We start from the raw sequence: 11,957 nt of genomic DNA on the forward strand, positions 1-11,957 counted from the left end.
CATTCCAAAACCAGTCTACTTTTGGGTGTGCGTTAGGAATGAGTTAGGCGTGCTGGAGGCAGCCAGATATAGGTATATGGGTTTTCTGATTTTTAGGATAAAGAGTACTCCTCTTTAATAATAATGGAAAGAGATATTTAATGCATTACTCAAGCAAAGCACATGAAAAAAATATATTGCATACTAACCCTCATTCCCAAAGGTTAAGAAAATAAGAAGAGAAACCCTACACACAGTGGCTGTGGCTCAGAGCAAGTAGACATGTTTGATGCACAATCTTGACATTATCAATATGCACCTAGATGGCAGATTGCCACAAAAAAAAAAAAGGAATATATGCTGGGGTTCCTGACTATCCTGGGGGTTTGACCCCACAACATTGGGAAGATGGAAGAAGTGCCTTTAACCATTGAACCATATCAGCTGCCCTTCTGGTCAAGGCTTCCTGTCCTATGAGTCTCCTGATGCTATATCACCCCAACACCTCCAGGCCATCCCAAATCACAACATAAATGTTCAGAAAGAGCCTTGGTGGTTTCAAATCCACTGCAAACCCTCCTGGTACTTTCACATCCTCTTTTTGGACTCATTAGAAAGGACTTTGGCATTTACAGTTGCACTCTGTCGTTTTCCAAGGTCCAGAGGAAAATTTATTTTTACACTGAGATGGCTATGATCTCCTAAGGTATCATCTCATACCACAGGAACCCCTGCCTAAAAGGAAGCTGATGAGTCTTCGTGGTTAAAGTTACTTCTTCCATCTTTCCAAGGGTTCAAATCTACAGGAAACTGATAGATGATCAGGTACTCCAGCACATATTCCTATTTTTTTTTTTGTGACAATCTGCCATCTAGGTGTATATGATAATGTCACAATGATGTCAAGTTTGTGTATCAAACATGTCTACTTCCTCTGAGGTGAAATATGTATCATGCTACAGCTGTTATTGGACATGGCTGGCCTAGAAATTGTGAGGTGGGGTGTCTCTAGGAAAGGGAATGAAAAAAATTATTTGTCCTAAAATTAACAAAGCTCTCACCTTAGGAAAGAATGTAATTAAATATTCTTTAGTTTTATCTCTGCTGAGAACTGAAATTACATACTTTTTGGTAACCTATAGATCCAAATTCTACACTAAAATCTGCTGAAAAACTACTCTAAGTAGATCACAGATTCTCAGTTTTCAGACATTCAATAATTTATTAATACTTTCACTCAAAAATCTCACTTTAAACCTAAATTTTCTTTCTCTCACACAGAGCACCCTGTCACTCTATCTCAGCAGGTCTTCAGTTGCTCTCACTCCCAACTGCCATTACTCAGGCAGTTTCCTGACTTGTTCCAGCCAATTGGCTTCATGTATTGACATTCTATGGAAACACCTGCACATTTACAGCATTATCTTTGCTGGATAATATAAAAATAACTTTTTTTTTCCAACTGTACAAAAGTCTTTTTAATGGGCTACATGTGAAAGAGACGGTAAAATCCTGTGACCAGAAAGAACAGACGTGGCAAAAGCCTGCCGCCCAATCCAGCACCAAGCAGTGAAATTGAAATAGGACACAAAGTAGCCACCACGGGGTTAGACACAAGCCTGCTAAGGTAAAGTAGTAGATGGATGATCACAGGTTCTTCAGCCACTCTAGGTTGGGTCCGAGCTTTTCGCAGGGGTGACTCGGAACATCTGGCATGTTGCCATTGTCTCGGAGCGGCACTGGATAGGTGAGGGCACTGCCTTGTTCATCATTACAGAGTATTTGGTGTAGGGACTTACAAAAGGCGTCACCACAGCTACAGTGCCGATAACAACAGCAGCCGTAATCACAAGCTCCTTTGTCCAGGCATTCTTGATGAAGCTACCGATTTTAGATGCCATCTTGCTGCCAGTTCATAACTTTTAACTTTAAACTATAAACTTTTAACTCTAAAATATAAACAAAAACTCTGTCAGGTCTCTCCTGCCCTGGGCCAGCAGTAACATATACTGTATATTTATTTTGTAACCACTGGTTACATGAACAAGCAATATCTAGGAAAGAGGCCTTCAGACTGCACACATGTTGAGGTTCTGGTAATGACCTGCAGAAAGTAAATAGAGAGTTTAATAGCTGTAGTCAGAAAGCAATGTGCAAAGTGACCATGAGCTCCCATTGGTAAGAGTTTATTGGGCCCTTTCCTAGTCTAGTGATGAAAATGAAAGCCAATTTTAAAATTTCACATGGTTTTCTTCTGATAAAAATCATGTTGCCTTTCCCCTGGCTTGTGCTATAAACAGAAAACCACTGTCCCATCTGATATAGGTTAGAATGGAGGATGTTCCCTCATATAGCAGGACAGCTGAAGAGGTGTAATTTTACAGCTCTCCATGCCTTGTCACTGCCATGATTGAGGTGGACAGGAGGTAATAGAATGACCTATGTAGGCCTCTAAAGGACACAGACAGGTGTGAGAACTGCTTGGGGGCTGGGGTGGCAGGAATACAAAAGGCAGAGGGCAGGCCTTTTCAAGTCATAAACCAAGAAGTTCTTCAGGAGAGAACCAGGAAAGGGGACACCCGAAGGTCTCTGGGGATAGCTGAGCAAACCAGGAAAAAAGAGGATTAAAAAAAGAATGATGTTGGAAAGCAGGCATCAGCTTCAGGCTTAATTGTTAGCATAACTAAATTGGCAGCTGCAAAAGTTAGGCATTTAGAAGGGGAATGAGAAATGTGATACTAAATGGAACACAAAAAAGTTAACCTCAGGGAACATTTCTAAAAGAAAATAGTTCGTAACAAAGTCGATAAAGCTAAAATGCTAATATTGAGAGAAGGGCAGCAAAGAAATAATTATAAGCTACTTTAGTCTTTCTAACTCTTGAAAAGGTGAGAAAGAGAGAAAAATCAAATGGTAGAAGCATAGTTTGGAAGTGTCCAGGGCCTAGGAGTAGGCCGCATACCATTTCTGAAAGAGACCTCCTTTAGGAGTGAACTCTGAAGCACGGTGAATGTATCTTGTCTGCAGCCTGACGCACCGATGTGACAGACATAGGGAGGACAGAAGACATTCTCAGTCTTAAGGTAACTTTATGGTATATAATCTACACCAATATATATCTGTAATAACTATCTCTGTTGGTATAACTGCATTACAAAAGTCTATCCATATTTATTTATTTATTTAATCATTTATTTAGCCCATCCTCCCAAAGGAGCCCAGAACGGGTTACAAGAGTACATTCGCAGTGAAAGTGAATCAATCTTTCATGAGAATACAGAGATTGGCGGACGTAGGGATTTAGATTACAGCATTTACAGTATAGGTGTAACGTATAGACTAAAAGTACAGACTTGGAAGACATAGGACACAGCATTTACAGTGTAGATGTAACATACAGACTTAGATACAGACATTGTTTAAAATTGCAGCATTTTCTGTATAGATAGGCATAACAGAGGTAAAAAGTTTTCTTTTCAGGTGGTAGTAATTCAAGTAATATTCGTGGTGGCATACGAGTTTTGGTGAGATTCCGTTTGGTCTATTAGTCGGTGCCTGGAGGATCCATCTGGCAGGGATGCAGGCGCGGGTTGTTAGGGAGCTGGGTTTGTAAAGAAGAAGGTTTTCACAGCTTTCCTGAAGTTCCATAGACTGTCCAATGATCTTGGATGGGGGGATGGTGTACCATAGTCTGGGTAAGTAATGAGAATAAGAGCGTTTTCTGGCTGTCTCAGTAGCATGTTAATTATCAATATGGAATGAATAAACTTAATATATGTTTATCTCTCTATCCGCATGGTCAGATATGTAGATGTGATCTATCTTTTTTTAAATTTTGCACTGGGCAGCTTTTCTTCTTGAGACCTGGTTGTATGAGTTTTTCTAGACTCTTCACAGTTTGATTGCTAACAATAGAGATAGAGATTTCTCAGATATTTCCAATAGAATGAGAGAAGCCTCAGAATAAAAATACAGTGTAGCTCAACTTGGGATATTTTTGTCATCTATTTTGACTTGGAATGGAATATTTGAAAGCTACAACACTAATGGCATTAAAGTGTTTTTTCAAAAAATAAGTCCCATTGCACAAAATGGGACTTATTAATGCAGGTTAGTTTATGGTAATGTGGTTAATTAATGGACACTATAGAAAAAAGACTGATTCATTTGAACTTTGGTGCTGGAGAAGGATTTTATGCATGTACTGGACTAGCACAAAACCAATCTCTTTTTAGATCTGTAATTCATCAAGTCGCTAAAACTCAAACACAAGTCGATGGCACTTAACCAACTAAGGTGAGAGTACCTTTTAGTAAATTTAGCCCTAAATTATCTTAATTAGCCAATGCACTCAAGAAGACTGAAGCTAGTAAAACCTGGTCGTTTGCACAATTATAGTGAGAATGAAACCCTAACCCTCCCTTTTACAAAGTCTTGCTAGTGGCTACCGATGTAGTAACTGCCCTGAAGCCCACAGAGATTTAAAGGGCTTCGGGGCTTTTTCTGTATATCAGCCACTAATACAGCTTTGTAAAAGGGGGAGGGGTAATTTAATAGAAACCTCAACTTTTACAAAAGCCTTGATACAAATGCACCTTTAAAAAGCTCTTCTACCAGAAATTCTTTCAAACATTTTGTTATTCCATGTGTTATGTGCATGCTTCATTTCAGTCAGCACAGAGAAGAACCTTCTTTTGAAATAGGGACTGTCTCTTACATGTTTAGTGAACAGTGCTGAGTACATCTAGTAGCTCTATAGAAATGATAAGGAGGAGGAGGAGGAGGAGGAGTATTGGCATCTCATGATAAAGAGTTTTATTAATGAATATGAGAAGCCTTCTAAGTTGTATAGGTGTTTCCATTTAATAATTGCATAAGCAGCTATCAGAGGCATTATTTGTTAGATATTGAAATCATTGTTACCACTTTATATTTTGGAATCCTCTAGATCAGTGTTTTGCAAACTTTCCGGTTGGCAGCACACTAAAACCAGTACCCTGGCAGGAAGGAACCAGGAAGTTGATGCGATGACATCACGTGCATATGTGATATCATCACGTCGATGTCCGCGCATGTGCGGAGGCCCATCTGGCCTGACCCCGCCATTACAGGGATCTGGGAGGTGCGGGGAGAAGAGAAGAGACGCCGGCCAGGAGGAGGGTCAGCTGAGCTGGCTAACTTCCTACAGGACAGGCTTCTCACCGTGAGAGGCACTTCCTGTAGGCAGGCAGCCGGCGTGGACGACTCTCCTCCTTGCCAGTGTGCCGCGGCACACCAGAGATCTCAGGAGGCACACAGTTTGCGATACACTGCTCTAGATGGTGACAAATCAGTAGCTTAAGGTGACCGAAATCAGACATTGGAATGTTGTTGTTTTTTAACCCTAAATTCCTTCAATTTTATTTAAACTCAGAAGATATAGAAGGAGACTATATCCAAGTCAGAACTCTGATAGCTTCTCAATTCCGTTTTGTCACATTCCGTGGGATTTGGAAAAAAAGTATTACCATAGTTCTACAACACAAGCATATGACCCTCTAGCATCCTTCTCCTTCCAGCCCAGGGGTAGGCAATTCTGGTCCTCAAGAGCCACAGGCAGGTCAGGTTTCAATGAATATGTATGAGATGGATTTGCATGCACTGCCTCCTTGAGATGCAAATCTATCTCATGCATATTTACTGTAGCTATCCTGAAAACCTGACCTGCCTGTGGCTTTCAAGGACAGGAATTGCCTACCCCTGTTCTAGCCCATCTCCATAGAGAAGGTGGTATGTCAGTGACTAGTGTACCAACCTGCAAAATTTCCCTCTGGGTAGCAATATCATTTGCATGCAAGGATGCTACCCATGCAAATGAGCTGGGTGGAAAACTTGTATGTGAACTTGAGCTCCCAGGACAGCTGAAATACCTGTGAAAATGGGAATTGTGTTCAGTACTAAACAGATCGATTTCCCTTTTTGTTTTTTTTAACAAGGGCTGAAATCCAGCTCAGTTTTATAAAGGATTCTGAGATGCCCTGCAGTTCCTGTTTCTTACTGATGCCCTTGATTTTCATCACTTAAAAAAAAAAAAAGAAATACAGTTTAGTTGCATTTTAAAACCTGCATTGCTAGACTGACCAATGAATGAGAAGAGATTAAAATAAAAAAAAGCAAAAGAGATTTTATTATGAACATTATGAAAATATCAGCAAGGTTTGTGACTATGACTTTGGAAGCTAAGTCGTACCCCTTGAAAATCTGGCAAAGTGGTTTGAGTCCACCACATGGTGCACTTGAGACTTTAGTAGCTTATACGTCAACAGAATATGAAAGAGCCAGCATGGCGAAGAAAGAGAGTAACTGTGGACTGGAATTGCCTTTGAACTAGGGCTTTTGAGCGTGAAGCCAGCTTTTTTCTTCCTTTTAGCCCCTCCACTTAGAGGTGGTCACTGGAGGAGGGAAGGGAGGAAATAAGGAAAAACACCCAAAGAAGAAGAGTTCTCTGTTCAGTATCTGCATCCTTCGGTCATAATCTGGAACTTTGCAGAGTTGCGGATATGACAAAGTAAATGGGGAGCATCACTCCGTGACCTATTTTTCTCCTCATGCTGCAGGAAAAGGAGATTTGGGCTGGCAGGAGAGCTATCCCCTCCTTGTCCAATGGAGATCTGCTGACCAAGAGCTTAGACATTGTCAGGACATAAAAGCTAAATCAAGGTCAATTTTTTTTTTTTGTGCACGTCTGACCAAGTTACATTGTATTGAAACTTCTGCTGTAGAGAACAAAAGTATTGGCAAGACCAAAAAAATTGCTTGTGTGTGTGTGTGTTTAACAGTCTGAGTTCTCTTAGTGCCTGGCAAAGGTCAGTCTCTCATGTGAGGTAACACACTTCTTTATGTACCCATATGAATTACGCTGCTATGGAATGTAAGGAAGTGTGTGGTTTCACTGAGATCATCTTCCTGCTTCAAGCCTTAAGCCTTTTCATTTTTAAACTGACATCTGTTCACTTACCCTGATCATGAAAGACATCCCTAGCCCCCCCTATGCCTCCGGATAACTTATCATCTTCCAAGAGGGGGGGGTGGGGAAGAGGGCAACCGTGACCTTCAAATCTGCTTAATTGCAACAGAATCCACTTCCAGGGCAAGGCAAAACCTGTGATTTCAGATAAGATTAGAAAGCAATAGCTTTTTCTTAATGGAATGGTTTGGAGAGTAATGCCTCTGCTGAAAAGTCTCTTTAAAGAATGTATTCAAAGCAACATACATATCCTCTGCAGAAAGAAAATATATAGGCATTATAATGAGGTTTGAAATGGAAACCAAAATGGCAATAACTGTTATTTTCTGCTACTAGTACTGTTACTTATCATTTCTAAAGTACTTAGAGGCATACACAGTTCAGAGGTTCTAGGACAATTGAACACAGACATTTATCGCAGCCAGTTCATCACAGTTGTTTCAGCTCGGCTGTTTCAACGCGGTGAACTCGCCGCAAAGAATCTGATTCAACATTTGGGGGTGATGCCCTCCACACCCCCTTGTATTAGCCTCGGAGCAGCAGGCTGCAGGACGAGGCCAAGAAGCAGGTGGCGATGGCTGGCGGGGAGCCCGGGCCCTGGGGAGAAAGCTGCCACGGAGTTGCTGCGTCGTGTCCATGCTGACAGGGAGCCCAGGTACTGGGGAGAGAGGTTCTCTGCGGCCGGGGAATTTAGGTGGGGGAGTCGAGAGCTGGAGAGAGGTCAAGCCGTAGGATCCTGCTGGACTAGGGTGGAACCTTTGCTGCCCCCTCCCCCAAATGAAAAAGTGTTCCACTGCCTATGAATGTGGCTTAGTACAGTCCTGAAATGGAGAAAAATGGCATAAATAGCGTAATATATGTAAACCATCTTGGTGCTACTAACAGAAAAGTAGTATATCAGATCCATGACCCCTAATAACAGGCCTCACAATCTACAATTTACCAGAAGACTGGCGTTCACAAGGAAAAGAGTAAGGGGGAAAGAAAAAAGTAATGAGGAACTTATTAAATTTGTATTTTTCTACAGTCTATTAGAACTACAGAAACACTTTTGTATTTCTTATTTTCAAGACATGATCTGAGATTTTTGCTTTTGTCCTTGTGGTTCTGCATCAATGATTTGTTGAAATTTGTGGAAGGTAAAAATCTGGTTTTGGAAATTTCTAATCTGTTGCTACAGCCTCTTCCTCACACCTAGCCTCCACAACCCAACCTAGCTGGCAATCAGCTGTTAATCCTGAAGCTATTGCTCTGGGCAAGAGCACCCAGCAGTCCCTTTCTGCTGACATCATGAAAGACTAGCCCAAGACGGCTTCTCTTTTGGCTTTTCATTCACTATCTCACAGCTCTTTGTGCTGCTCTGAAGTATCAGAGGCAAGTGCCTAGAGGAGGACTTCAATGCTGGTATAAGGTTAGCTAACTGGAGGTATCATATGAGTCTTCTTCCTTTGCCTGAGCTATAAATGCTGCCTCCACTGCAGTTCCAAGTCCTAGATCCCTTGTCTTTCTCTCCCTTCCTGCTTTTTGTTCCTCTGACTTTCTCCCCAGGGATCCTGAGACAACTTCTACAAAGATTCTTTCTATAATGTGAAAGCCAGAGTTATGTTGTGTTAATCAGGTTTTCTATTCTGTCTTTACCTATTCAGTTCAAGGTTAGATTACAGTGCAATGGGTTGAGTCAGCTACCCAGGAAGTTACAATGGTCATAGGTCATAGTTACAAATGCATAGTTACAAGTTCAAGTAGGGTCCTCTGCAATGCAAAGCAAGACTATCAAACTATATGTTCCAATGGACTTTTCAACTCTAGAATTATTTCAGTAATAATTGCATTGTAATAGATACATGTTTTGTCACGAGGTTTATTATGTTCAAATAATTAGACTGGAAAGGGGTGACCTCATGTAAAAACTACACAATGTCCATAAAAGCACAAAAATACTGACATATTTGGCACTTCAAATGCTGTTTCAAACACCTCTATTACCTCTATTCAATCTTCTTAGCCTGTGCCACTGGCCATTAATATCCTGACAACTCCACGCCCTCCCCCAAAAAGTCTCCATGGGCCCCATTTTAAATCTCATTACATGCTCCAGCAATACAGTCACCTATCATACAGACTCAAGCTGACATTTGAGCTTGGCAAGAAGGTAAAGCTTTGTGCCTTGCCAAGCTGCTGACTCTTCACCACATGCAATGGCTTCTCGCTCCCCTCTCCTGATCAAGCATCCCTCTCCCTCCCCCCTTCCCAAGCATATCTTCCTCTCCACTATCTCCCTTCTTCAGAGCAAGCATCTCTCTCTCTCTCCCTATATCCCCTTCTCAGATCAAACATCATTCTCTCTCCCCATCTCCATCCCCCTCCCCTAATCAAGCACCCCTCTCTCTCCCCATCCCACTTCCCCAAGCTTATCTCTCTCCAGTATTCCCTTCCCCAGAGCAAGCATCTTTCTCCTGCCTCTATCCTTCTGCCCTAATCAAGCATTCCTCTCTCTCTCTACCCTATCCCCCCTTCCCCAAGCATATCTTTCTCTCCACTATCCTCCCTCCTCGAGCAAGCATCTAAGTCAGCATTTCACTCTCACGCCTCTTCCCCTTTCCTTTCTCCTCACATGGGTCTGGAATCTCTCCTACCTCTCCTAGGTGCTATAAACATGTGGTCTTCCTTGGTAATTAAAGCAGGCCCATAGCAAGCAGTTCTGAAGCCTCCCTTTCACCAGTTCTGCCTGCATGGCAACAGAATGTTGCTGTTGGAGGAGGTGAGAGAAGGCCCCCAGGCTGTCTAATGTTGGCCTGCCTTAATCTTCGATGAAGATTCACAAATTTAAAGGACCTGAGGAAGGAGGGGGAAATCCACAGATCTGCAAAGAGTGGGAGTAGACACACACACACACACACACAAAAAAAACCCACAAATGATGGCAGAAACTGCCAAAGAGTTCCCCGCAGGCCATCATTGTCCCATGGGCCTTGCATTGAAGACCACTGCTCTAGGATATATCATTTACATTTCCTATCAAATATATTTTTAAGCTTATATTTTTCTGATTCCTTTGTACTGAAGTAGCCCAACTTGTACCATTGCAAAGGGCCATTATGACACAGATATGATAGAGATATTTAAGCCCGGCCTGAAGTCTATCCACAGCTGCCGAGCAGGTGTCCTGAAATGCATAATAAGCAGGGTTTCTGGATATGCTGCTCCTCTCCCATACGTTGGGCTATAAATTTCCTCTTGTCCTTGGCACACCTAACAAAAGGCTAGAAGGTCACACACACTTCAAGACCTCTCACACACAAATATGTCTAATCTCTTTGTGTGCCCTCCTCTGTACTGGTTAGCTAAGCTACAAATAAAAATAAAACACATTTTTCTATCTAGTTAGAGAATTTCTTTCAGTTACAGCCCTAACAATCCATTGATTTTCTCAAGTGGATGTCTTCTAATTGGGTTAGAGTCTTCTGCCACTATAGTAATTCTGATGTGTTTCCACATAGCACTTCTGTACTAGCTGTCTGCTAGTCTTAGCAGCAGGATCTCACTCCTCCACTTTCTGCATCAGTTGCTTGCACCTCTTTCAGTTGGGTACTTGCAGTCTGCAGCAAAATTAGCAGTTCCAGTCTTACTTCTGCCGGGTCCTGGTCACTTTCAGACTTTTTCTATCTTCTCTTTCATGGCCACTCAGCTTTTGAGGCTCTTGGTTCTGTCTTGTTGCTTCCTAGCATCTGTGCTGCTAGCTTAGCCTCCTTCAGCTTCTCAGTTTCTTCAGCTCGTGCTCCTGTTTCATCAGGGGTCTTATCTTCCTTACTCTGCTCTACACCCCCTCCCTCCAAGCTTCCTGTCTTCTACACATACCGGTAGGTGTCACTGGTCTTCTTCATTTCTTGCTGTAGGCACAATGCTCCAAGTGGCTCTTATCTTTTTTCTGTCACTTCCATTCATCTTTTCTATTTCTGTTATTGATGCTGCCTGAAAGCCCTACTTCTTCTTCAGGGGGCGGGTCATCTTTTCTTCCTAGCTACTTCAGGAGAGTTATAGGGGAACTTGTCTTCTTTGCCTTGGCTTCCTGTTAGGTCTCATTAAGGCTGCTGGGCCCTTCCTCCTGGCCAGCCTGCTGGTTGTTTCACTGAAGCTCCACTGTTGTTACCACTATCACCTTCATCTACCACTATTGGAGGGGGAGGGGAGAGGAAGGGTTCCTTGCTCTCACAGCTGTCTCTCTCTCTCTTCAGCCACTCCCATGACTAAGATTACCAGACGTCTGGGGGAACCCAGACATGTCCTCTTTTTAGAGGACAGTTCAGGTGCCTAGAGGGATTTCCAAAACCTGGCAGTTTAGATGGGTTTTGGAAGCCCCTGACTGCAGGGCTACATCTGGAAGGCATCTGCACATGCACGGATGTTGGAACAATGATATCATATGCATGTGCACATGCATGTATGTCTTCATGTCAACATCTACACATGTTCAGATGCCCTCCAGACGCTTAAAAAGCATTATTCGTGTGCTCTGTTCTGTTATGCTGGCTTGGGACTATCTTCACCTGACATGTTTCACCAAATGGATGTTTTAAGGATGACCCCTGTGAACGCCGTTCAGTCCACTTCGATACGGGGAGAAGTGGACTGTACGGTGTTCACAGGAGGCATCCTTGAAACAGCCATTCGAGAAACATGTCGGGTGAAGATCATCCCCAGCTGGCATAATAGAGCAGAGCACACAGATAAGTGCTTTTTAAGAATATTTAAAAATTGGAACTTTTGATACTATTTAGTATTTAAACAAAATGCATAAATAAAGTGTATAAAAAAAGCACATGAGTAAAGCGTACAAAATTGGGTCAATGAGGAGTGCTAAGTAACGATTAAACTTACAAAATTGTTGCCTAAGCTGTGCACATATTTCTGTTGATTAAAAGTGATCAAGACACGGAAAGCACATCTGATGACCTACATAGGAGATCTTATA

General features: G+C 42.2%; 1 protein-coding gene and 1 long non-coding RNA gene across 2 annotated transcripts; both read right to left on the reverse strand.

Moving 5' to 3' along the window:
• Nucleotides 1-1,626: 1,626 nt before the first annotated feature.
• Nucleotides 1,627-1,880, reverse strand: LOC117357602 (NADH dehydrogenase [ubiquinone] 1 alpha subcomplex subunit 3-like). The gene is given in 2 exon segments (XM_033938427.1): nucleotides 1,627-1,730; nucleotides 1,733-1,880. Coding segments are annotated over 2 exon segments (252 nt in total).
• Nucleotides 1,881-3,312: 1,432 nt separating this feature from the next.
• LOC117357603 lies at nucleotides 3,313-9,727 on the reverse strand. The gene is made up of 3 exons (XR_004538832.1): nucleotides 9,622-9,727; nucleotides 6,977-7,120; nucleotides 3,313-3,670 (listed from the first exon to the last, which is right to left on the reverse strand). It is a non-coding gene; the product is annotated as an uncharacterized LOC117357603 (long non-coding RNA).
• Between the last annotated feature and the right edge of the window lie 2,230 nt (nucleotides 9,728-11,957).

Source organism: Geotrypetes seraphini, chromosome 3, assembly GCF_902459505.1.
Source record: "Geotrypetes seraphini chromosome 3, aGeoSer1.1, whole genome shotgun sequence".
Lineage (NCBI taxonomy): Eukaryota > Metazoa > Chordata > Amphibia > Gymnophiona > Dermophiidae > Geotrypetes > Geotrypetes seraphini.